General features: G+C 48.6%; 1 protein-coding gene across 3 annotated transcripts in view; it reads right to left on the bottom strand.

Annotated features, from left to right (window-relative positions):
• The window catches only part of PLCH1 (phospholipase C eta 1), a 54,332-nt gene that overhangs the window by 18,500 nt on the left and 8,227 nt on the right, over positions 1–27,605 (bottom strand). For all 3 annotated transcript variants that reach the window (XM_063408508.1, XM_063408506.1, XM_063408507.1), the window contains exons 2-8: positions 25,149–25,266; positions 7,071–7,217; positions 6,484–6,727; positions 5,127–5,256; positions 3,366–3,536; positions 1,477–1,570; positions 43–246 (exon numbers count right to left, since the gene is read on the bottom strand). In XM_063408508.1, coding sequence (XP_063264578.1) covers positions 43–246; positions 1,477–1,570; positions 3,366–3,536; positions 5,127–5,256; positions 6,484–6,727; positions 7,071–7,217; positions 25,149–25,227 — 1,069 coding nt within the window. In that variant the 5' untranslated portion in view covers positions 25,228–25,266. The remainder of the gene's footprint in view (positions 1–42; positions 247–1,476; positions 1,571–3,365; positions 3,537–5,126; positions 5,257–6,483; positions 6,728–7,070; positions 7,218–25,148; positions 25,267–27,605) is intronic.

Genomic DNA, 27,605 nt, shown 5'->3' with positions numbered 1-27,605 from the left:
AGTGCAGCCCCCTGCAGCCCCCTGCAGCCCCCTGCAGCCCACCTTCGACGCAGCGGCAGCCGGCCTGCAGCACGCGCGCGTACATCTCTGCCCGTGACTGCGAGAGCAGCTGGTCCCCGCTCAGGTAGGTGTTGTGGGACGAGGCGATGAAGTAGTGGCACAGGGGCTGCTCCATGTCCTGGTGCACGTGGCGGTGCAGCGGGTTGGACACCTCGCACGCGGGGCTGCGCATGAAGCTGGTGAAGCCTGGGGGCAGAGGGACACGTCGGCCGGGCACGGAGCTCTCTGGACTCCTCCTGGAGCCCAGGACCTGACGGTGCCTGCGGACTCCAGGGCAGAGCGTGGCCACACTGGCACAGAAGCAAATGCCCTTTTCTTTACCAGAGCTCCTTGCTGGCACTCCTGTGCTGTGAATGGCAGTGCCCTGAGCAGGGACGGGGGCACACAAGGCAGCTGCCACCCAAAGCAGAACCATGGATCACCAGCCAAGTCACTGACCCAGCCATCTGCACTTCACTGTTTTCTTTTTTCTGCCAGTTTATTCAGGAAGATGGTACTTGATTTATAACCCTCTAAATGAGAGCAGCACTGAACAGAGAAAGTTTTAAAAATACCTCCTTTAAGAATGAAATGTGTAAAATATTTGCAAAGGACAGTGCAAACAATACCAGCCCTGAAAGCAGCTCAGAGATAAAAGCAGCTGCAGCAGCAGGTTAAGAGGAGCAGAAATGCTCGCAGAATTATTGTTTAAGTGTCACAGCTTGTTTGTTTTACCTTCCTCATTTCAGTTCGAGTGCAGCGCCCTGGGTCACATCAGAAGCTTGTTGAAGGGAGGCCATGCCCAGGATTTAAATACCATGTGGAGGAAGAGTCCTACTTCCCCCCTCCCCAAACCTCCATGTACATTATGCTGCTCCACAGAAGCTTCCTTCTGGGCAAAGGAACACACCATGGCATTTAATCTCTTTCATCCCAGCTCTGAGGCTGATTTGATACTGAGTTGGATTCTGAATAAACATACAACTTACAATTGCTTTCACAAACAATGGGAATCGTTATTAAAACCCAATGAAAATGCAGCTATCTGTACTTTACTTCACACAGAAGCATAAAAGAATGGATTGTGCAGGATCCCAGACCCCCAGAGCCCCGGCAGAAGGAACACCTGGCTTTCATTACCTCGCTGGGAGCAGGCTGTAGGTAAACTGCACGGTGGAGTTTGTGTTTGTCTCACAAACACAGAGAGCAATAAATCCCCACAGCCTCGGGCATCCCTCCCGCTCCTGAGGGCGGCTGTGATGGATGGCTGCAGAGCTGCTCCTCACCACACCTACTCACATCTCCCCCCTGGCTCACAAAAGGCACCCACGCTCCCAACTGCTGAGCCAGGGGACTTTGTGTCCCAGGCAAACAGCAAAAGCCTCACCAAAACACCACCAAAGCACTTCTACTCCATTCTGAAATCAAAACTTTTACCTTCAATCCCAAGAACATTTTGCTTCTTGTTTTCTTCTGACACTTCAAACTTCTGTATGATGTCCAGACAATATTCTGGTGTCACATTATTCATCTGCACAAAAACAACAGTGGAGGTACACTTATTTTCAATGTCACCAGCATGTGAAAATCTACTTAACTTGGAGGAGACAAACAAGAGTGAGAGGTAGCCATCAATTAAAACTTATGTCATTTTAGTCTCAAGATTAAAATTAGCTGTTTAGCAGCCTTAATAACTGTACTGGCTAATACTGCTGAATTGAGAAGTATGACATTATATTCTTTAATATAATCTTCTTAGACATGCAAAAAGATTTGGCAGGCTTGGATTTCATTTTCATGCGTTTTCCACTCCTATGATTTCATTACTTCCAAGGGAGTTCACTGTAATACACAGGCTAGGAGAGAAATAATTAAATTCTGAAATGAAAAACAGCAGCTTTTCTGAAACAAATTGGAATCTTGTCAACAGCTTCAGCTAGCCCACAGCTGAGGTTCTAACTGATTTGTGGGGCACTTACAAGTGGATACTTATACTTCCTCCAGACCTAAAGGAAAGAAGAAGCTCCCATCACTCCTCTCATCTTTCCTCACTGCCTTGAGTTGGAGAAAACCAGAGGGAGGATGAGGACTGGGTGGATTTCATTTCTCTGCTACCAACATCACAGGAAGACAATACTGGCACTCAAACCTCTTGCACTTTACTTGTGCCATCATCCTGTTCACTGTTTGTACTGTCCCAGCTAAGCCAACCATCCTGAGATGCTGCAGGAATTACACAAGATAATAGAAAAGGAACAACTCAGTAGGAACAATCATTGATTATCCTTGCTCAGGTTGGTGTTTGATTGCAAACACTGCTCAGAGCAGGCCCTGTTCTGGTACGAGCTGGCTCAAATTAATTCCATTATTCCCCATGGCTCCTTGCTGGCCCAGTGTGGAGTTCTCATGTGCTCTAGGAATGGAAATGTCTAATGTAGTCCAAAGCTGCAGCTACTGGGGAAAGGTCCACTCATTTGTGCTTCTTTAATTGTAGCCTGAGAAGTGATGACTTTGGCCACTCGTTTTTTTGTTACACTTTGAAGTACTCCACTAAAAATAATAGGGGGTGTTTTCCTAAACAGGGAGTTCTCCTATAAAAGCAGGCAGTTCAGCAAGCTAACAAAAACCCCAGCCCGCTTTTGTTCTGTCCTCGGGCTGCAGAATATTTACCATCTTGCCAAATGAGTAGCAGATGGAGCAGAACAGACTGTCCACAGATTTCCAAGCACGCAGACAACAGCAAACCCAAAACACTGTTTGGGTGAGGGCACTGTGGAGCCGCCTCCTGGCTGGGAGCAGAGTCAGCTGTCGGGGCAGGGCTGCCCTGCCCGAGGGCGTTGCTGGCACTGGGAACGCTCGGGGGTCTCCCTGACCCTGGGCACTGGGGACAGGTTCAAGGTTTGCTGCTGGAGCAGTGCTGAGCACAGCAGCTCCCCAGACAGCTCTGCCCACACAGCGCTCTCAGCAGGGCACACACAGCACAGAGAGGTGCAGGATGCCAGACCTGACAGTCAGCTCGAGCCTTCTGCTGCACCAGCAGCTCCACAATGTCCTGTGCACCCCAGAGGCAGCTCCCCCACCTCTGCCACGTGTTCCTCTTCCTGCCCCAGGAACTGAGCACCCCCTCATACCACTATCCTGGGCACTCCAAAAATCACCCAAAGCAGCTCAAACTCTTTCTAGAAGCATTTCAAAAACCAATAAAACCTTCAGAACTCACATCTGTGCTTTGCCCTTCAGCCCAAGTTAATATTTTCCATAAAACCCTTTCCCTACACTTGATTGTAAGTACCTGGCCACAGACATGGCTGCAGGCATTGCCATACCTTCTGTTCCACCCTCAGAAACTGAGCCAGCTCGTCAGCAGTGAGGTGATCCTTCTTGTCACTGTAGCTTAGGAGCAGCAGGTAGAGGTCTCGACGCAAGGACATCATCTTGTAAAACACTGAGAACTCTTCAAAGTTCAGGGTTCCTTGGTTCTCATCTGTGTCTGCCTCCTAAGAGGTAACGACACTCACGTAAATATTCTCATCACAGGAGAAATCAGGGAATAAAACTGAGCAGGACTTGTGTACACCAACAGAAATGTTGTAAATTCTAGTCTGCAAGACTGCTCAGACACAATTCTAACAGGCTAAAATAACTGCAAAATTATCTATGGGGTTTTCAGTGTAAACAGTTACTAAACTAAAGGCACAGATTCCCTATGAAACTCTAATTTCTTTCTTTAATTTCAAATTTATTTCCCCAGAAAGAGGCTCACTCTGGGCTTTATTCTAATCTCTTGCCCTCCTGTATGCCCTGCAGTTATCCTGGATCAAAACAGAGCAAGAGGAGTAACAGTATCACCCAAGGCTTCCCCAACAACAGTCAGGTATCTTAAAATATTCAGGACACTATCAAAGTCTTAAATGCACATTATTTAATCTGCAGCACTCTCAGCCCCAGCAGCACTCTGCAGAGGGGACAACTCTGCAGCAGCATGAGACCCCACACCAAAACATACACCCAGCATCTGCAGTCTTGATTTGCTGCTTCTCCTCAGAAGTAGGAAGAGAAGAAAACACTACTTAGCACACACTAATACAAGCTTTTTCCTGTGAACATCTGCCTAAGAGGATTGCTTTGGATTTTCAAAACAAAGAATATATTCTGGAATCATTATTAAAACCCAATGAAAATGGAAGTCTCTGTACTTTACTCCACATAGAAGCATAAAGGAATGGATTGTGCAGGATCCCAGAACGGCTGGCAGGCACTGTGTGGGTCTCCATGCAAAAAAGAACTGCAAACTCCTATCACTACAAGCCAGCTGAGAGGAAAAAAAATCTCAGCTAAATGGTGTTGAATGGGATTTTTAAAAATTTTATATCTATTACATACCTTAAGTGACATTTATAATCTGTGGCAACAAGTACAACCCAAATTAATCTCTGAAACAGTTTCCAGGCCTTTGGGAGTAACTCCAGACTCCAAAGATGTGTCTCTAATGGGAATTCTATGCCAGACAAACAAAGCACTTTTGGCCATAGAAGATTCTTCACCTTTCCCATGTTTTACAGCAAACCAGCTTTGAGCTGGTTTAGAAAAGTGAAGATGACTTTTTTTGCTCTCCATTATGTCCTTGGCTTGTCTTTCCTTTCGTACACTAAACACAAGGACTGATGGAATATGGGAGCTGTTTTCAGAAAACAAAAGTAAAAAATTGATTCTACATCAATCCAATCTGAATGGCTAAATATGAGGAAAATGTTAAAGAAAACCTAATTACTTGAATAAAGCCAGTTTCTATTAAATAATTCCTCCATAAAGAAAATGAAAAAAGATTTCAGTAGCAACAGAGTGACTTCATTGTCCATCAATGCCAGCATTGAACAATTCAGTTCACAATGCAGCAGAAAGAGTCACACTGGTAACTTTGCTGTGTGCTTCGTGTCACTTAAGCAATGTTCTGATGCCTCTGGCTACAAAAAGGTAAGACTCTGAAAAGGCCTGTGAGGTGCTGTGTTTTCAGTCCCAAGCTGCAGATGTTGCTCTGGATGTCCCCAGAAAAGGACCTTACCCAGCCCCGTCCCCCCGGCACGGACCTGGAACATCTGGCGGACCTTCCTGCGGGGCAGGCCCACGTTCAGCTTGTGCATCAGCTGGTGGATCTCCTCGATGTTCAGCAGCCCGTCCCCGTTCTTGTCGGCCTCCTCGAAGGTCTGCTTCACCCAGCTGCCAGCGTGTCAAGGACAGGCACACACAGATCTCCTCACAGAGAGGGGAGGCAGGGCAGCTCGGGAAAGAATCCTTTTGCCCCTGCCCTCACTACAGCTCAGTCTAATGCTTAAAACCAGAACTGGTTTATGGCAATTATTCACAGCTCAGTTCACAACACCAGCCCCTCTGCACTGCCATGTCTGATGCTGGTTCCTCCTCTGAGAAGGTGCCCTAAAGTTTTCAAATATTGCTGGGCTTACTCTGGGATCTTCTTCCATCTGTCCCTTCATTCTACCCAAACTTCAACTCCCAACCAGCACCTGTCACTCCCTCCTTGCACAAATATCCCTCAGCACCTCCTGCTAAGTTCTTGCAGTAGCTGGGAGTGGGACAGGGCCATTCCGTGTGCAGTCCCCCAGCTGCCACACTGGATAAAACAAAGAAGACTTGCAGTAATGTTTCACTAGCAGAGAAGATACAGCAGACAGGGGCAGCTCAGAAAAGTCATGGTTAAAAATAGCAAGCTGAGGACAGGTGCAACAGAGCATGCAATCCAACCCCCATGGACCTGTGGCTGCTGTGGATCAGAATCAAACACGGGAGATATAAATTAAAAATACCTGAAATATGTTTATTCTCCAGGAGTACCACTGGAGATTTCCATGAGGCAGAAGAACAGACAGGTTACAGATTTAACTAAGATGGCCTTGGGGTTTGGTTTTTTGGGGAAGAGTGTTCTTTTGTACGTTTTAGTCATCACTGTTGTGAAAAAAGACTGTTGTGAAAAACACATGAAGAAAACATTCAGAGGACATGAGGTTCACTTTGGCTACTGGGCTACAACAAACATTTAAGGAGCTTTAAGGGTTTGTGCTCGTAACAAACAATGGAGGCTGGGAAGGACACAGGCATCTGACTTACACAAGAGCAACAGAGATGGCCAGGAGCTACTGAGGTATTGATATAACTAGAAATAACTGCTCTGCCCCTTCAAAACGGAATTCATTAACAAAATGCAAGTCTATCCCCTGACTCCCCTGCAGTTTGATCCAGTCCCCAAGGCACAGCCCTTGGTTTATCACACACATAAGTGTCCATGTCAAACCCATTGCTCAGGTTTCCACTGCAATCAGTGGAAGGGTTTTGGTCATTTAATAGGAGAAAGGACACCCCGTGCTGAAGTGACTGAAAACCAAGGCAGGAACATGAACCAGGAGGAAGGGCTGGCTCCTCAAAGGATACTGGTCGTGAGTCCTCTGGCGCTTGGCGAGCGAGTCCTCGTCGCTGATCCCGGCCAGCAGGTACTTGAGCCCCGTGATCCAGGTGCGAGCCTCCTCAGGGTTGGACGTGATCAGGTCCAGGGTCTCCAGGTGGCTGCCGTGGTAAATTGTGAAGCAGCAGCTGGGGTCGAAGCTGCCCTCGGCGTGGCGGTGGAAGATCTCCGACTGCCGGCCCTCGCTGACTTTGTAGATGGAGTCGATGACAACTGGGGGAAAGGGAAAGCAAAGTTCACGCTGGGACAGCCAGCCAGCCTCCTCCTGTCTCTCACAGTTCGGAGTTACTCAGGCCCAGAGGTGTTAAACTTTATTAGTGTTACATCTTCACATCCCAAAGCCCTGTTGGACTGAAGGTTTCCTTGCCAGGGCTGTGCCATGTCCCGGCTGCCCCAGAGGCTCCCCAGAACCATCACAGGGCTGAGGCTACAGAAAGGGAGCACAGGAGACAGACACCAAGTGTCTGCCATGAGCCCGCCAGCCCCTGCGCAGCTCTGTAACTCACATGCTAACACCAAACTGCCCCAGAGATTAGAAGAAACATGAGGAGTTTACTTTTTGCCTTCTCGCTCTTCCGGGAGGGCCTCCATCGGATGCAGGTCCTGTGCTCGTCCAGGTAGAAGAGACGGACCAGCCCCTTGGTTCCACTCTTCAGCTTCACCATCTGCGTCCCAGACTGCATCACGCTCATGCATCTTTCAACTGTGAGGCAGAGCAGAATAAATTCAACTCAACGGCCACCTCATCCACTAATGACACGACTAACGGGCACCCCAGCATCTGCCACGCCAATGACAGCAGGCGTGCAGTGCTGGGAGACCATTCCTTCTTCACTGCCACCTTCTCCACACAGGAAAATGGAACAGCTCATCTGTCAGAACACCCTCCGACAAAGGAGGCAAAGAAAACTTTAATCTCTGTTGAAGGAAAAGATTTTATAGTTGTTTCATGCTCATCTTATTTACATTATTTTCTATTACTACACACAGAGCTGTAATTTTAAACCCCAGCACTTCATGTATTTGGACTGGTGAGATCCTTATTCAAACCCCGCAGTCCTTTGGGCTCAGTAGCCCTGGAGTTTGTCCCTCATGCTGTGACACTGGCAGAGCTGCTCACAGAATGACACAGACACATTCACACCCTCTCCACACTGCCACCAACCTTTGAACACACACTGGGATGATTTCCTTTTATCCACCCATCCCATCCCGATGATAAGGCTTTTTTCCTCCTCTGTGTTTTGACTAAAATAAACCCATTTCTTCCATTTCATCTCACATCCTCCCTCCTGCAGCCTTCCAAACACAAGGATCAAGATAGCATTTCCTCTTGATCTCAGTATATATCCATGCTCTTAAATTACCTTCTGGTTTTATCCATTCGCAGCCTCTCCTCACTTGGTATCACTCCAAATTCATCTCCCTGGGTGATTTGTTTACACTCTGGCTGGCTCCCAAATAAACTCTGAGTCTGTCTTTATTTCTTATCACCCTTCTCTCCCCAGCACTTCTCTCTCCAGTGCTCCTCAGTGTCACAGCAAGGCTAACCCACACTCCCACTACTCTCTCCAGAGCTGGGATTTATTTATTCTCCCAGCTCCCAACAGCTCTGACACACTCACAGGCACTGGAGCAGCACTGGAACCTTGGGCAAACCAGGGATGGATGAACAGCCCTTGGCACTGGAACAACCTCCCCTGGCTCCCTCACTCACCAGGAGCTGGCAAGGCAAACCCCACATGGGATAAACCCCACATGGGATAAACCCCATCAGGAGTCTTTTTCCTGACTTCTCTTTCTTGGAGGAAGGAGGAGACTGAGGTTGAGCTGAACAGAACCAAACTCTTCTAAAAGCATCACAAGAGTGCAATAAGTGTGTCCTTCCTTATGCCCATAAATAATGGCACCCCTGGATCAGCACACACACTGAGTGAAGGCGAGTTTGGAAGGGCTTTAAGATAAAACACAAATGTGACACAGCTCAAGCCAGAAGGAGATGTTAGACCATATCCATGTTGGCTGGGGCAGTATTAACTTGGATCTATCTGAAGATGCACAAAGTACCAGAAAGACAAAAATTTACACCACAAGGGATGGAAACTCAGAACCTGAGAGAAGAAAGATGAACTGAAGCAAAAATGGTCTCTAGAACTCCCTATGTACCTCCACACAGGAATGCCTTTTCTTGGCAGACCCAGCAGTTCCCTGTGGAACTGAGTTTAGATCAGGTTTGCCTTGGATTCCTACAAGACAAACACCACTTGTCCCATCCCTGTGAGTGTGGATACACAAACGTGCCCTGCTCCATCAGCCTGGCACACACGCCACAGGCACCTTTTGATTTCACTAAAAGAGAGATCGCTTCCAGCAGGGCTTTAGCTCAGTAATAGGTTTAGCAACAAGCTACTCAACCCAGAAAATCTGCTTCTTTGCACCTAAGGCTAGCAGTGACTGGAGAAAGTCTTATAAAAAGAACTAATTCTCAAATAAGTCTCTCTATTAGCACCAGCTCAGTAGTCAGAGAAAAAATGCCAGCCCAGTTTCACTAAGATGCTGTTGAGGACACCAGCAAAAGGCAGAAGGGAGAAGACTGCATTTATTCAATACAAGAAAAGCAGAGAATGGGCCACAGTCAGGTAGCTGCAGCCAACAAAACTGTGGGGGAAAATAAAAATCATAAAAGGCAATCCAGTTCCTTCTTCACCATTTCAATTTCTACATCACATTTGAAACTGTTATAGGTGCAATCACATTCATGCTTCAGTTATAGGGAATAGATTTTAAACATTTTCTTTCACAAAGTGGAAGAAACCCAGTTCCTGCCCAGTATCTCAGCAGCCTCCACCTCCCAAACCTCACCTGCAGTAGGTCCAGTGCCCCAGGGAGCACCATCTTTGCTGCTTACATTTTCCCAATTCCAAGGAAATACCAAGAATTCAAACATTTAAAGAACAGTAAACGTGTAAGAGAGTTCATGGCATCATTCCTGCTGTGTAGGTGTTAATAACAAAGGCTCCACGTTCAAGAAGGGACTGGGGTAATGGAAATGCCACAGCAATCACAGGCCCACTGGATTTCAGCTCTGCAAACCATTTACAAAACACCCCATCCTCCCCTTCAGGCTATTTATAAAATATAAGCACGCAAATAAAAAAGGTCTTTTTCAAATCTATTCTCAGTATGCTAATGCCGGTCCCTTGGCAGACACCACACATTAGCATCTGAATCAGGGAAGGTACTGAGCAGTGCACGGCAGAATAAAGCTCCAGAAGAGCAGCTCAGGAGGGATCTCACTAAGGAATAGGGAAGCTGGTTCCAGAAAAACATCGAATCCTGTAGGCAGACCAGGAATACGGAGCAAATGAAGCAGCTCCTTAATGCAGACATAGATTAAAATTTGAGGAAGCAAGACATGATTCCCATTAAAAGATATTCTTCTAATACAAGGACTAGCTGTGCATTTTTTGCTCCAAGTCTGAAAATGAATTAAGTTAAACTAGAACATGATGTAGTTTATGTTGCACAATCAAAGAAATTAATCTGGAAGTTTAAATTAAAATTACGCTTATGCAATGTATAAAGGTGTCCGTGCCCGTGGCAGGGGATTGGAACTGGCTGGTCTTTTAAGGTCCCTTCCAACACAAACCATTCCATGATTCTATGATATTTGAAGCTTTAATTTAAAATTAAAACCCCCTGAAAACTACACTCCCTTCTTTTTCCAGAATTGCGCAAACTTGACAGTCTAAAATCATCCCAACGGACACCCTGGAGTTTAATGGGATTTAATAATGAAAGACCACTCTACATTTTTTCCTCCCAAAATAACCCCTTAAAGCGATACAGACCTGAATTCAAACAGCACTTTTGAATTTGGTTCAGCCATGAGAATCACTCCTAACACAAAACTCTCTTTAGGGGAGGAGCAGCTTCTGTGCCCAAGGGTGAGCCAGACACAAACCCGGCTGTGCCAGCCCGGCCCGGGGCAGACCCCCGAGGCTGTAGGAGAGCCAGGGGGCCCGGGATGCCCTGGCAGGGATGCCCCTGAAGCAGCCCGTGCTGGCTCCATCCCCTCGGCTCCAATGCAGCCCCCGCACTCGGGTTAATAACCAGGGAATGGCTCAGCACCGGCCCCGCAGCATCCCCGCAAAACCTCCCGGCCCCGCTGCGAGCGGCCGCTCCCTGCACCCGGAGCTGGGAATTCCTCGCGTTTGATGGAATTTAACTCCCAGCAGTCACGGTGTGAGTGCACATCTGCCTGCTCTTGTGCCTCCCCACAAAGGCTTCAGGGTGTGCAGGACACTGCAGCCGACACCAGTAGGAAATTATGTGGGGAATTAAGACATTGCACTGAGCAGCGTTCTCCAACAAACAGAAGAGCATTTTGCTATACAGGGCACATCCCTGCAGTGAAACAAACACCTCCTCCCATAAAACATGTTCTCTAAGGTTAAATAAATATCCCAGCCATTTTTTTGCTACTATATTTTGGGGCTTAGTTATTCAAGAAAACACTATTACCTCTGTATTAGCAGCAAAATTCCACTGCCAAGAGCTTACAGCAAAAGGTTACACCACTGTTGTGAGACAGATCATTGTACCTTAAAATCAAAGATCAAAACAAATTTCTTACTGCTGTCCACAAACAGTTCTTTTATTTTCCTGTACTTTAAGAAATTAATATTTCAAAGTGCAACCAAATGACAAAAGGTCTGGTCTCATCTTGCTTTTATGGACTTACTGTTACAGCCATCTGACAAAACAAAAAGATTAAATAAGGTATAAAGAGCATTACCAAACACTGAGAAGTATAATTATGAAAGAGGATATAAACTGGGTTTCTAAATGATAGGCATCAACTGCATTAAGCCAACATTAAGCTTGAAGAGATAAGGGGAACTCAAATTGGAGGAGTTACTTTTATAACTGCAGCAGCAGCTCTTCTCCTCTGCATTCAGTATGTTGGGGTTTCCTATGTCTTTTGTGAAGGGTTGTGAAACCCTGGCACAGCTGCCCAGGGCGGTGGTGGGGTCAGTGTCCCTGGAAGCATTTGAAAAAGGAGTGGATGTGGCTCCTGAGGACCCAGTTTAGTGGTCAGCACTGTGGTGGTGCTGGGCTGATGGCTGCACTTGGATGATCTGAAAGATCCTTTCCAAAAAAGCGCCCACGCCTGCCCTGGAGAGCAGCACACAACTGACCTGTGCCGGCCCCAGCAGTGCCAGAACTCCGCATCCAACCAAACCCACAGCAGACCCCAGAACCCCACAATGTCCTCAGCCCTCTGCAGTCCCCTCACGGCCCTGTCCTGAGCTCACCCTGAGCTCTGGGTTTGCCCTTCCAGCGATGCCATTAGAGTTTCCTCCCCAGGTCCCCCCAGAGAGCACATTTGCTCCAAATCCCGCAGAACAGCACTAAAGCCATCAGGGTGTTACATAACAGAGCCCGGGGCAGGGAGGGCACGGGCAGGGCTGGGGCACTCCACGGCCCCAGGCAGCACTGGCGTTTGGTTTAAATAGCCACAGCTCATATTTTATGCCAGAGTTTAATTTGCTTTGCAGCAGCTCTTCCAGCCTCACGGAATTTCACGTTAAGCTTCTTACGGTGGATTTAATGGTAATCTCTGGGAAGTCCATGGACATGAGATGGACAATCAGTCTCTCATACTTCTGCATTTCTCAAGAAACCCTCGAGGAAGCCGCACAGCACCAGCAGAGACACCAGAGCCTGAAAAGGGCATGGGCAATTCATCTCAGCCCTGGAGATGCAGAGCATCAAAACAAGAAATCAAACACAAGTTGAGACTATTCAAAACAAGTGGTGTCTAATCAAAGTAAATCCCTAACTCTGGGAAGCAGCTCGTGCTTGTCAAGTCACTCAATAACATGCAAACGGAAAAGGGGTGAAGCTTAAGAACGAACCATTCACTACCCAGAATGGAGAAACAACCCCAAGCACAACGAAAATCTATCAGCACGTTTCAGTTCTTTGTAAGTCTGGGAACTGTCTGGCAGTGTCTTTTTTCTTTCAAAAAAACCCAAAACAAATGCAAAACCTTGGGACCAGCAGCTTCCAGAAGTCACGTCTGAGTAACACATATTTCACAGAAACTGCTCTCTCAGCCTCCCCTATTGACTCTGCAGGCTCAATGCTTCCAGGATGACCAATAACTCATCTTATTTTCACATTACAAGTCAAAGGGTTTTGCTCTTCACCTTCTCAAGCTGATCCTTGACAACCCTTAGTTATTCTTGCCATGGAAGAATCCAGAGTTCCTTCCCAGACTGATGCCCCCTCCTCTTTTGCTCTCAGAGATCAGAAAAGAACCAGAAACATCCAAACAAAAGCTTGGCACTACAGTGTAATCCAAAAGAGCCTGAATGATCCTTAATGACAAGCTTTGTTCCCTCCTGAGACTTCACAGAGCCCTGTGCAGTGCAGAAATGTCCTGCCAGGCCAGTGCCTCTTTCAGGGGGCTGTGCTGCCCTGTTGGACACCATGAATAATGCATGTTTTCCACCCCTGCCCAAGGACCCCTCCTTCTGCCAGCTCAGCAAAGTTCCACTTATTATCTTCAAGCAATTAGCCCAAGTTTCATCCTTTCTTCAGAAACAACTCCACCAGAGCTGTCCATTGTGAGGCACAGCATCGCTGAGGACTGTAAGTTTTCCATTAGGACTATGGAATTAGTCCGTTGTCAGCACTGAAAAGCACAATCGTTTAAGCACAGCCATGGCCAAGTGCCAAAGTACATTGTCACCTCAATGGGGTGAACAAGGAGCACAGATTTATTAAGCAAACACGGTTAAGTTTGCACATCCTAATCCTCTTTCTTCCTCGAGGATCCCTCAGCAGGGAGGGCACAGCAGTTGATTATGACACTACAGAGCATGTGGAAAAAGCAGGAGGTGAGAGAAAGGGAGGAGGAGAGTTTCCTCTGCCCTGCCAAGGGGAGGACGAGCACACAGGGGTGTGTGTCACTGTGCAGCCGGGGGTGGCTTTCAGGACAAGCAGCACCCTCCCCCTGTGTGACTGTGACATGGGGCACCAGGCAGCACCCCCAGGCTCTGTGCCCACGTCCCCAAAGCAAACCCCGAGGCTCCCCAGGCCAGGGAAGCTCTGCTCAGGAGGACAATCCCTCCCTCCCTCGCTGCAGCTGAGCCACCTCGGCAGGCCAGGGCAGGGGCTCCTCCTTCGAGGCCTCCCAGCTGGCCGAGAGCAGGCTGGGCATCCCAGGGCCGTGCCACTGGATGCAGATGTGGAGAAGAGTAAACCACGAGCTCTTTCTCTGCCAGAATCCCATATCTGCCCTCTAAAACAATCAGTAAGTACATAAATAAGGATCACACACTGGTAAACCAGACCTTGATCTCAGCCTGCCTGTGTTGTATGATACAACAAATAAAATTCCCACCACAGCATACTGAGCTAGGGCAGGCCCCCTCATTCACCACACCGCCCTTTCCATGTCACACCTCCCCTTTAACTTCACCAATTTAACAAAAAATAGGAAAAAAACCCCACCGCCAAAAGGCCCTTCCTCAAGCTTGCTCCTGTGCCCACACAGAGACGTACAGAGGGGAGGATGAACAGTGCCAGCCTCAGTGCAAACACTCAGTGCTGATGGCTGAAGGCTGATCAGCAAACAGCCACGGGTGGCAGCATCCCAGCCCCTGTCCAGCACCACGGCCTGGGGAGGAGGGCCCTGACAGGGCACGGGAGCAGCTGGGAGAGGGATCCAGTCCCCAGGGCCTGCAGCCAGGCCGGAGGCAGCACTGCTTCCTCCAGGCTGCCAAACAAAGCCACATGTGGGGCTTGAACACAGACTAGGAAGAGGGGGGAAAAAGCAGAATAGAACGGAAGGTGAAGTTAATTAACCTTTAAAAATAATGAATGGAGACTGCAGTACAACAGATGATATGAACCAATTTATTCACCCTCCTCAGAAATAGTCATTTTGCTAAAGAAACATGTTTATCTATTCTATTTTAAATTACCTCGGTGCAAGTCACCGACAGTGAGTCATCTGTGGGCAAACAATGAATTGACAGTCTCAAACACCAAAGTGATTTTATTACTGAAAACGATGCTGTTTTGTGCATCTGAGTTTCAGGCTGATCAATGTTTCTACTGGTAACATAGGAACACCTCTGAGCCCGTTCTGCACTGTGCTGGTATCGATAACCTGCCACAGCAAAGGCTCGAGCTCCCTGCCCTGCAGCCGGGTTTGCTGCACTCCCAGGGAAGAGCCAGCCTGGGGCTCCTCACAGCTCCCACTTCAGTCATGCAAGGAGACACGGAGCAGCACATGCTCCCTGAAGCATCAGCTGCTGAAGGAAAGAGGAAAAACCAGCACATGCATCCCTTGCAGCAAGCTCAGTGCTGGACAGAGCTGGGAAGGTTTCTGCCAGCACGTTCTGCTCACCAGCCCCTGCTGTCCCCAAGCTGCTGTGTGCCACCACACCCCTGACCCCAGTGTGGCACTGGGGCAGCTCAGTTTCCAGCAAAGCACTGAAGGAGTCACCTCACTAATTTATGCCCCAGAGTTTTTGGAAAGACGACAGTTCTTCAGCAAACAACAACGTTTCCTCTAACACCATGACAGTGTTGTGTAGATTTATTGAAAAAGGAGTAGATTTCATTCATAAGCACCAAAACCACAAACACTGAGTAGTTAGCAAGCACATAACCAGTTATGTGGCCAGCCACATCCTCTGCAGAACTGTTCAGATATTGCCCCTGGAGTGGTCAGCATCCAGCTCCAGCACCCTCTAAACCCTCGGCAGGGCCATGGCAGGGACACTTGGTGGTGCCCCTCTGTGACACTCGGGTCAGGTGGCACCCAGGGCAACCTCCCCAGGACATGCCAAACCCCCTCGAGGCCTTCCAAAGCTGCCGTGTGCATGTGCAAACCTAGTGTGAGTGCACTGCATGCTGAGACAGATTGAAGCTGTTGCTGAAATGAAACCTGTGCATGACCAAGTTCTTCCCAGGAGACCGATGCCCTCCACATCCACTCAGACCAGTTTGCTGTTTCAGGCTAATTCCTTTACACAAGAGTATTCCAGAGCCTACACTCAGTGCCTGGACAGCTGCTTGGACAGCTGCAGGCACACGAGTCCCAAAGCAGCACTAAAAAGGACATCAAACAGGGCACTGCCACAGTCCCTGGTACAGAGGGGAGCCCGGCCATGACCCCACCTCTGAGTGCCCAAACCTTAGTGCCCGGGACACCCAGGGACACTGCAGGACACCCAGGGACACTGCAGGACACCCACTCACTGCTCTACAGCCCTTGCTGGCCTCCCCACACAGAGATGGCACTGCCACAGCCAAGGATGACCAGCTGGAATCTGGCCTTGCTGTCACATCTGGGTAAGGAAGGGACTGCAGAATGACCTCAAGCAGAACTCCACCCTCAGCCGAGTTCTCCGGTGTGGAATGTGCTTATCCACACACACACTGCCGTGAGATTCAAACCCTGAACCTGATGCTTTCCTTGCAGGGCTGTTCCCAGCCCCTCCAGGAGAGCTGCTGCTGTGAATTATTCAATGGGGCCATATCCATTACCTGCTGTACGTGGGAAGGCAGATGGAGTAACACCTGCCCTCCTTTAGCCACAGCCCCAAAGCTCCACGGAGAGCTCTGGGCAGCCGACACCTGTGAGAGGAACAGCAGCTTTGGCACCGCAGCTCAGCAGCCCCAGCACGGGCAGCCCTCCCCACAGGGCATCCACAAATAACTCCCTTTTGCCTGAAATAGGCTCTGTTCTTTATACAATAGCTGTGTCTATTCCCAGTGACTTCCACTAGATAAAAAATATCCACTAAAATCAACCGTGACAGATACAAAGAAAAAAAGCGTATCAACCCCCAACACTGCCCTGAATTTTTATGTCATCTTGTAATGGGCAAGATACTTCAAAGTATGATCCATGACTTTTGGTGCCTTTATTTTAGATTAGTTTGTTTGACTTTAAATTACAGATAATCTTGTCACAAAAATTTCTTCTGAGCTACACAATTCTGGCGAGAAAGCTCTTATGCTACATGTATTTTCTAAGTGTTTTCTTTAAAAGAACGTAATTCAACATCCTTAAGGATGAACAAAATACGAAAATTAACTTTAATCTACCATGATTTCTCCTCTCTAAAGCATTTACTCTCTATCCACTTAGAGGCTTAAGTGAATTGCCACTTTCCATTCAGCACTGACTTAAATTGAACAAAATTAGACATTATAAACTACAAGATACTGAAGAAAGTTATTCAAGATGTCTTCCTTTTTTGTACCATCTCCTGCAATTTTTGGAAAGACATCTTTTATCCAGTGCTTTCATTCACATTGTACATACCACTTGCAAATGTGTTATGCTATTTATAAGTGCTACTAGAAAAAAACAACAAACTCTTCTCCACTGAAAGCCACAGCGTAATTCTCAACAGATGAAAAGGTCAAGAATGTTTTTGTTCAAGGCAAACACATTTGTAATAATTTAGGCTAACACAGAAGTGCAGTTTGTCCTCACCAAAAGAGCAGTATCTCAAATACAAGCTACGTGTTTTCATGGAGAAATTTACTTGACTTTCAAGTCCATACAAACCCCCCAGGTTTTCTTGTTAAACATTCAGGAATAGATACACATTTGTTATACCAACAATGTCCACATAAACATTGCTAATGACCAATCCCAAAGGTTAACTGATTTTTCTACAAGCATTTCCAGACTCACTACGAGCTCATCCTATGGCAATTCCAAACTCAAACATCCTTACCTTTTTCTGGACTTAAATTTTTATATACTTCAAGGTCTGCCATTAAATTTGTAACTCATGCATTATTGGCAAGCAGAATGGAAATTCTCCCTTCAGGAGAGGCTCAGTTTGATCTTCATGCCTTCAGAGCCAACACAAGTGGGATGCAATCCTTGGAAGTGCAGCCGAGCAGCGCTGCTCAGGATGCGCGGGGGAGCCTCGGAGACCACAGCACAGATGCAGAGGCGAGGGCAGGTAACTTGGCTCCGGCCCGGGAGCGGGCGGGGGGAGCCGCAGCAGCCGCGGTGCCGCAGCTGCGGAGCGGCGCTGCCGCCGCGGGCTCCGAGCGCGCCCGCCCGGGACGCGCAGGGAAATCCCGCGGGCGGCGGGCGGGCAGGGATTGCCACGCTCCGGCTGGAGCCCAGTGACGCAGGCTGGATGCGGGAGGGGAAATCCAGCCCCGTCCAGAGTAACCCCGGCTTCGGCAGCCGGCCTTCTGCGAGCGGGAGGGGAGAGCCCCCCGGCGCCGTGTGCCTTTGCCCTGGCTCTGTGCCCCTCCTCCTGCCGCTGTCCCACTGTCCCTAACTCCGGGAAACAGCCACCCTGCAGGGTCCGGCCAGCTGCAGCACAAACGCGCTCGGTTCGGGCTGTGCATCCCGGAGCAGTGCAGCGCCCAAGGACCGCGAGTCACCCGGGATGTGCTGGGCACCAACTCCCCCGGCAGCTACAGAAACCCCCGTGCCCCTGGAGAAACCCTGGGCTGGCTTAAGGCATCGCAGTGCTCCTGAAATCAGGGGGATACAGGCAGTGTGGAACAATGGGCAGAAGCATTCAGACTTGCATAAATTGCACTTCCTTACAACGGAGCCCAAGGGCTCACAGGGCTGGAAAGCACAGCAAGAATGAAGTCAGCTCCACACACAATGCTTCGCATCTTTCCTTCATTGCATTTTCTAATTCTTTCCCTCTTCAGCTGGCTCTTCCACTGTGACATTTACATCAGCACACCAAAGGAATCCCCAGCTGTATTCCCAAACAATGTGGCAGCAATAAAAGAGACAGAATTTGTCTAGCACAGGCCAGGAAGAAGTTACATGAGAGACAATGTGACAAAGGAGGAAAACAAACAAAAAAAACCCACTCAAAAAACCACCCTCATAGTTCCACATTCCTGCTTCAGTGGGATGGGAGAGAAGATCCAGGTGGAACTGCCGTTTTACTTCCTGGGAAATCATTATTTCTTAGCTGTTGCTAACACAGAGAGCCTTCCCACAGCCCCCAGGACAGAGCTGAGCACTCTGCAGGGTATCCATGGACTCTGTCCAGCACCCTGCAATGTGAAACAAGAGCCCAGAGCCACTGCAGGGTGTCTTGGCTGCTCTCAGTGGTGGCTCTAATGGCACTGCCAGGCTGGGATGGCAGGAGTGGCACCAGTCCCACTCTGAGAAGGGAGTGTCACCCACTGGCAGAGCAAGGGAAATGGGGCACCCACAGCACTACCCCAGCTCTGGCTCCCTGCTCAGCTCGCCGTGTCCATGGCTGAATTCACCACTCTGAAGCTCTGTACATTGAAATGATGTGCTATGGCTGCAATTCAACAACAAAAACTAAACTGTGGCTGCTGTACAGTTTAATTATTGATATATCAGATTGCACTTGATAACGTGTTAAATGCAAATTACACACACTCCTACTGTTCTGTTAATTATAAGATGAGCTATACACAAGCACCTTCAACACCACAGCTGCTCTGTAAGAAACCTTACACAATCACCAATACATCCTTCATTATTTTGTCTCCAAAATAAACTTCTTTTATTTAAAAACCCTTTTTAAAACCAGACATGCTTAAATGCTACATGGCTTTAGAAATTCAAGCATGTTATATAGGTCAGAAGAACATTACAGCTAACAAATGAAGATGTTATGTAACTCAGTTGACATATGCCAAATGGTATAAGAAGACCTGTAGGTTTATTCATTTTCCCCTCCCAAAAACATCAAACCCCATGACCACTCCTCAGTGTTTTGCATTTAATCCCAAGCCCTGTCAGTTTGCTTGGCTTTTCCCTCACTCCCAGGGTCACAGGCTCCTGCTGGGAATGTTCTGCAGAGCCACAGCTCACGTAGCTCTAGCAGTCCCAGAGGTGATAGTGACAATCAAGCTTTCTGAACAAACCCCTCATTTCCCTTTACCTGTAGTTGACTGACATCAATGATCACCATAAGATCCTTTCAGATCACTGCTGTCCCACGGGTACTGCACAGCCCTGGCTAAGGTCTGGCAGGAAAGGTAACAACAGCCTCACCTCCACGCTGGTTTTTCCCTCTTAGGCTTTCTGCCCACACCTCATGAGGCTCACATTACTGGACAAAGACACAACCCTGCAAGTCCTACTGCAAAATATTCCATTTTCCAATAAATGAGAATATGATTTAACTAACAGTTTGGAAATTACAGCATCAGAGGAAGGTTCATTTTCTAGCTCACTGGGTTTTCCTTTATCACTGTCAAATAGCTGGAAACCAGTACAAAGCCTAATTCTGCTAAAGAGCAAGAAAAGCTGATTAGAGAACTAACACCTCTTACAGGGAATAGATAATGAAATAAGGAGATAACAACATCTTCATAATCATCATCCAAGTGTAATCTTAGATCTGAACTGTGAGACAATCTCCTTGTGGAAAGTCAGCCAGCAATGAATAAAACTTTTTATCAGCTGCATGGAAAGCTTTTGTCATTTTTATCAGGTTAAAGCTTTTATCAACTCATTTATCGTTAATGAAGACATGGCTCTATGGAAAACTGAGAAACACACAAAAATTAAAGGGGAAAAATACTGGGCATTAGAACACAACCACCTGAAACATAGTCTGGAGACAGATCCCACATGAGACTCCTCCTTTCACAAACAGATCCAGAGACAGACACGGTTCTTGAACAGAGCAGAGAGTTTCTTCAGGCACTTTAGCCTCTTTTAAAATCAAAGTGGACTTTAATACATTAATTCCTTAATGCTCTTCTTGCAAACACGTTTTCATTTACATCTGTTTGTCTCAAGGAATGAATTGTGGATATTTCACATAAATGAGAATATGAACCAAAACACAAATTCCTGCACTACTAACTCGTTCTGCTTTCCCAGCATCATTAGGAAGCTCCAGCTGAAGCAAGCCTGAAGATAAACGCCTGAATCCTGCAGCCCACATCTGGCATCTGTAGCTGTGCCCCCAGCCTTGCACCAGGCTTCAGCAGAGCTAATTATACAGCATTGCCCATCAGCAAACATCAGGCCTGAAGGATTTGTGCAGTTTGGCAAAGCTCTAGGACTGCTCCCCCAATACTCTTGTGCTCCAATAACCAAAATAGACCACTTGACTGCATAAAAAAGGAGAGCAGAAGGCATTTTATCTTCTCTTTGGGCACAGAAGTCCAAGGCCACTGAAGCAAAGAGAGGTTCTCTGTGGTTTTCTCCCCAAGATGTTGGACAGCCAAAGCCACCAGGATGTGCCCAACGTGACTTAAGGACCTGTGTCACCTGTCAGGCTCAGACCCAACCACACCTTCCAAGCAATTCCCTTTCCAAGGTGAAACAACAGAGCAACACAACCTGCTCCATCCCTGACAGCCTGAATTCCTGCTTCCCTCCAACCAGAGGGCTCTCACCAACCTCCACAAGTTTTGGGATCAATTCCCACAGATGGTCACAAGCATAAATGAATTCCAAAACATTACTGGAAAAAAAAACCAACTATCAGATGCAATTATAAAAATGGCAATTATCTAGATGCAGTTTTGGCTGGGGAGGTACTTGCCTTGCTGACTGGGAGGCACTGGGAGCCACAGGAGGGGCTGCTCTGTACACTTTGGGAGATTTTTCCCTTTATACTTTTAGCCCCAACCATCTAGTAGCAAAGTTAAATGGATGTTTGCTCTGACAGCACAGCCATTCCTACATTGTTACTGCCAGCAAGCAAACAAAACATGATGCACGTTTACAGCTTAAAACCCCTGCAAAAATAATAAAAAAAATCTCTTCTTCCAAGCCTAGAGGGATACTGTACTTTGTATTTTGGAACTGCTTGCAAGAGGAAGGAAAGGAAAGTGGGTTCATCAAATCCTCAAGGCTATTCCAAACATTCTAATTGCTTGTCTTCTCTGTTCTGCAGAAACTGCTAAAACAGCTCACCCCCAGCCCCTGTCTCTGGTCTGTTATTCTCTGTGTGCACACACACTGCTGTATCTCGCTGCTGCTGCTGAAGAAAACTGACATTTTTGCTTCTGGGCAGATAAGACTCCCCAGAGTACAAGGCACAGCAGCAACCTCCACTTCTGTAACCAAAAAATTCAGACATAAACAGATAAGAATTTTAATATCCTGCAAATGCAGCCATTAGCAGCTTTTCCTAATAAAATTATAAAATTATGAGGGAGCCTTAGGCAGTGTGGATGCACACAGTATTTCATTACACACACGAATCTCAGTCATTATTTAAAGACACCTCATCAGAGCCCCGTGAAAAGCATCACAGTTGTGTATCAATACTTCCTATCTAACAATGTGCAAGTGTCTCAGAGCACCAGGAAAACCTGGCAGGGAGCAGCCTGATCCATGAACAGCAGCGTTCTCCTGAATGGAATGGGAGCACTGCTGTTTGTAGCTGAAATTCACAGGACACAGGAATTGAATTGGGACCACAGATCGTTTTCCAGCCTTATTTCCCATTAGTCAATACATTGCTTGCTAATCACGTTTACAACTTCAGAGCAAGAGCACAAATACAATGCTGTAACTGTTTTTCCAAAACTTTCCATTTCCCACTCAAAGTACCTCAGTTTTTCCTGGGCCTGTTTTATATCCTCATGGACAATTTTCAACTTGCACTTGTGCCAGCTTCCCCCATGAGTTCAAATAAGCCTTTTCCTCCCTGAGCTTTCCCTTTGCAATACACTCAGAGCTGTCACATCCCCTCTCAATCTTGGATTTCCCAAGCTAAACAAACCTGACTCATCTGCACTTCTGTGCCCTTCTGTCTGTTCCTGAGCTCCCCTGCTCAAACACTGCTGCCCAGAACTGCGTTAGGCTGGGCCTTGTGGCACCAACACCTCCACCTTACTCCTGAACACTCAAAATTACATCTTCTTCGACTGATCACAGAATCAGAGTGCTTTGGGTTGGAGGCACCTTAAAACTCACCTTACTCCACCCCCTGCATGGCCAGGGACACCTTCCTACTATCCCAGGGTGCCCCAAGCCCCGTCCAACCTTGAACACTCCCAGGGATGTGACATCCCACACCAATGCATCCCACGGGGCAGGTGCTGTCCTCCTGCTGCAGGGGCACTGCACTGCAACAGGGCTGCAGCCTCAGCTGGGTGTTTCTGCTGCAAGCTGAGCCTTTTTGCTTTTGGTTTTGTTTGGGCTTTTGTTGGTGATTTTTTTTGGTTTTTACACACAACAATTAAACCACTCCAAATAAACACAGAACTTCAGCATTTTTATTAATGCAATCCATGAGTTCTTGCATTTGAACTTTTCCGCAGGAGGTGAACAAATGGAACACCATCTGCTCAGGTGCTTAAAGCAATGCAGGTGCCACAAGGGTGTGAAGGAAACACCAGAGATGAGCACAGCTGGGCAGCAAAGTTCCTCTTGTGCACATCTGCAGATACTTCCAGTCCTTCTAAAGATACTCCTACTCTTTTTAAGAACACCAACTGGCCCTGTGCGATGTTTTTACCTGGCCTGCACCGGAGGTGCAGCAGTTCCTCCAGCTCACAGGCTGGGTTCCAGACAATCACTCCAGACAGCCCTGATGGCCCTGGACTGTCCCACTGCTCCCAGTGAGGGTGCACTGGGATGGTGTGAGCAGCCTGAATTGTCAGCACAGCCCTGAGGAACCCAGAGGAGCTCCAGAGGAGAACCCCACCCTAACTGCTGGGACATGCACACATCCTCACACCATGCTGTGGGACTGCCACCTCTGTCAGTGTCCAGGGGGAATTCAGCCCCTGCATACACTCAGAGCGAAAGGAACTGTCCCTGCAGTGCCTTGCTTAGGTGAAAGAAGACAAACGGGAAGCCCTGATGGATTCTGTGAGGGAAAAATAGTTAACCTTATCTAGTCATCAATCAAAGACAGATAAATTAGGCCGTGAAATCTTTCTGGCCTAGGATTCCTGCTAATTATGCCTTGGGCGGTAGATGATTATCACTTTGCAGACTCATCCCTCAATAGCTGTTCATGGATTGCTGGACTCTGCTTATGGATCATTATCCAGCCTTTGCACCATTAGCAGGATAAAGACGTGGTGCTGCTCTGTGCTGAAACCCCTCCCCAGGTCACAGAGCATGGGCCAGACTCTTCTTCCACTGTTCTGGACCAGCAGAGCTGCAAATACACATCCCTGTAGCTGTTCCAGTCACACACTGGTGCAGGAGAGCAGGCATTAACAGGCATCTCCCAAACACTGCCACAGTGCTCAGGGGCACCCAGGGGAACACATCCCTTCCACAGGGTCAGAGGGAACTCCGAAGGAACTCGATCCCACCAAAACCAGTGGGACCACACGAGTGGCCTGATAAACCCCAGGAACAAATCCATTTCACTGGAGAACCAGAATGGTTCTGCCTGGAGATGACAGCACTTTCCCTCTAACACAAGTCCCAAGTGCAGCACGCACACAAATTAATGTGACAACACCACTGTCAGACTTACTTACAGAAAATTATTAACATTCTTCTGGTGTCCCCAAAAAAACCACTAGAAGTGCTCATGGGCAAGGAAAAAAGCAGTACAGGAAAAATGGGGCTCTCTCCGAACTGGCTTTCATTAGAAAGATTCACAGACTGACAAATGATTAATTCTTCCACTAAGCCATTAACTTCATTGATGGTGACATAACCAGAATGACAAAAGTGCAGACACAGTTTGTTTTACAGTGGGCTGCAAACCTCTCCAGTCCTGACAAACACTGAAAATGGAGCTGTATGGTCTCTAAGGAAAAACATTACCTTTGCTTTGAATGAGATGAGTGTTTCTATCTTTAATTCATAACCATTTCATGCTGCTGTTATTAATAATGCCATAAATCTGCCCTAAAGCGATGGCTTTTAATTACTGACCTCAAAGGGAATAAGGAATACAAGATCTGGGCCTCTCAGAACAGCATTAGGAAGTCACTCCCTCAGCAGACAGACGGGTCCAGCTGTCTGATGAGATGAGACCTGTCTGATTAGATGAGTCCCCAAGCCCGTGTCCCCCTTAGCATGAGCACCGACCCCGAGCAGCTCTGCCACCAGCTGTGCTGCAGCTCCTCTGCGGGGCTCGCTGCTTCCCCGATGGCTCTGCCTGCCCCCGGGGCAGCCCCGCTGCCTGCCCGGAGGGGCGAGCACCGGGCACCGGGGCAATCGATCGGACCTCGGTGGGTGCAGCAGGCGGCACCAGGGGGAGGATCGGTCGGACCGGGGCTGGGTCGGATCGGTCGGGCCCGGTCCCGGGGGAGGATCGGTGATACCGGGGCTGGGTCGGATCGGTCGGGCCCGGTCCCGGGGGAGGATCGGTGATACCGGGGCTGGGTCGGATCGGTCGGGCCCGGTCCCGGGGGCGGTCCCGGAGCGCCCCCTGGCGCCGCCGCAGCCCCGCCGTGCCCTCCGCACTGCCGGGGTCCCGCCCGCCCCCCGAGCGGGCACGGCCGGGGCTGGGCCCCGCAGCCCCGCGGCGGAGCGGCCCGGGAGCAGCGGCCCCGGGAGCAGCGGCCCCGGGAGCAGCGGCCCGGGAGCAGCGGCCCCAGCACGCACACGCGCGGATACGGAATGTCGGGGGCCGCCCTGCAGAAACACCAACAGCCGAAAATGCAGAATGACTCTGGAACTCACCGTGGAACACGCCGTTGTCCGCTAGGAAGTGCCTGCAGTACTGCAGGCAGCTCTTCTTATCCAGACTCCAGTAACTCATCGTGAGGCAGCTTCCCGCTCACCATCAAAGGCTCTGACCCTGCAAGGGAGACGGGAATGGGTAACTGGGACCTAATGTACAAAAACTGCCCTCAAGTACTGCAAGCACTGTAGTTCTCCCTTTATGCAGAACGATCCATTGGCTTCACACAAAGATGACAACACACGTAGTTCTTCGCTGTCCAAACGTGCCCATCTCCACGGATGTCCAGGCAGAGGCAAGGACACACCGCCTGGACAGAGCCAGAGCTGCGCTGCACTGGTGCCACCAGCCAGCAGCTCCCAGGGTGCTGCAGGGAGCAATGGGCACCCCTGTCACCACCACCCCCCCAGCCACCGCAGGCCACTGTGGGGCCTGCAGGGACGATCAATTCAATCCATTCACTGCTGCTGTCCCATTTATAACAGGCTACAGACACATCCCACAACACCACAAAACCATAAATCCTCCTCAGGCGAAGGTTATAGTAATTAAAAAGGTAACTCAAAGGTAATCACCCCGATTTTGAGACCAGAGCAGAGCTGTGAGGACACAGGGCCCCTTGCCCTTGGCAGACATTGCCCTGTGGCACTTGGGATGAAATCGCACATGGACGGGGAGTCTGAGCCTGAGGAGGAGCAGTTACATCAGCCACCCAAAATTAACACTGATGGTTACAGGCAGACACATTTCACACTTCTTTGAAGCCATGGAATTCCTAATCTCCTGTCCTGACACCAAATCCTTTCTCTGGATCCTCCTTCTGCCTTTGCTGTTTTATGAAGTTCAGGTTCTGGTTTCAGCAATCCAGCAACCCCTTCCTGTTACAAGCCCACTTTGTCTCCCATTTTATCTGCCTCCCACCTTCACTCTGGTCAACCCAGCTGCTTGCTCGCCCACACTTGGCACAAACAACTCCAACTGTCTATATCCAAGCAATTCTAGCAGGCTGTGAGGACACTGCCACCCAAATCTCCTCACAAAACTACTGCCAGGGGGCCTTGGTAACAAACTCACCCACAAATGAAGCACCACAGCACATGAAGCGTTTAGCCTGCAGCTCTGCTCAGGGACAAAGATCCATTTCATTCAAAACAACAAATAATCTGAAATCCCAGCCAACAGGACTCCTCTGATCCTTAATGACCAGTTTAGCTACAATCATTTCCTGGGGTGCAGCCACTGCACTCAGCTGGCAAGGGAACGGAAGAATCTGGAGAACTTTTCCCCTTTCCCCATGCAGCCAGTAACTTGTGCTTCAGTGTCAGTGTTTATGTTGACTTGCAAACGTTAGAGACCCACAGGCCAGTCCTGGTGTGACACCCGTGCAGTTCCTGCACCGAGGCTGGGGCTGCACAGGTGGCATTTGCCTCTCTCTGAGGAGAGGGAGGGGAGCAGGGATGGTCTGGATGCTCTGCTGCAGGTGGGAGCCAAAAACACCTGTGTGTGGTTTGCTGCATCTTAAAACGTGCCCAGGCTGCGCTGGGGGTGTGTTCTGGGTATGGCCCGTGTATTGTTTACACTGTTTACGTGTTTTGCCAAACTTTGGAGCCCCAGCAGCAATGCTCACTGCCTCTGCCAGGCCTCATCTTCTACGCTTCCTGTGCTTTGCCCTGGCCAGCCACGAGCTTTCATTATAGCCTGCACTAAGGCCACGCTTCCAGCCTCAATTAGTAAGACACAAGGTGTTAGTTACCTTTAACGCACAGGAATAACTCCTCAGTCCAGCCTACTGCCAGGCTTTTTGCTTTAGGCCACAGAAGTACGAGAGGCATGGTGTTTTAATTAAGGAAACCATATCAAATCTTCACCACTAAGAATTTGCACACAATAGAAGCAGATCTTATCTCCCGCCCAGCTCGCACACAGCACCCGTATCGCAGGGGAGATTTCCAGGGAAATGCGGCTGTCCGTGCATCCCTGCAGTGCCTCCGAAGGAGCCCCACAGCCCCCTCCCCTCCGCGGCTGATACAATCCCCCTTTGTTCCTGCACAAAGCCTTCTCCACACCGCGGTGGCCCCTCGCAACAAAGGTTCTCCCGGGCACATCGGGGATGGAGGCAGACTCCCGAGGGGGTTCCATCAGCTGACACAAACATCCCACAAGAAAACCTTCCGAAGAAACACCAGCAGGTTTTTGCATAGTCCTCGAAGTTATTTGCTTTACAGGGTTCCAGGAGAGCCCTGCCAAGATCCTGCCTTAGCCTACAGTACAAAAAAAGCAAACAAAATCCCAACCAACCCCACACTTGGGCCAAATACCATCGTTTCAAAGGACCATGCACTTAGGAACTTAACTGTACACAAATTTGCATCATTTCAATACAGGAGAAAAAGAACATTCTCTCTATGCCACTGACTAAAATGCAGGTTGTACCTGTTATCACTTATTTTATACAC

The sequence above is a fragment of the Prinia subflava genome, chromosome 11 (genome assembly GCF_021018805.1).
Source record: "Prinia subflava isolate CZ2003 ecotype Zambia chromosome 11, Cam_Psub_1.2, whole genome shotgun sequence".
NCBI lineage: Eukaryota > Metazoa > Chordata > Aves > Passeriformes > Cisticolidae > Prinia > Prinia subflava.
Note: the sequence above shows the minus strand (reverse complement) of the source record. Positions and strands in the feature narration are given on the sequence as shown.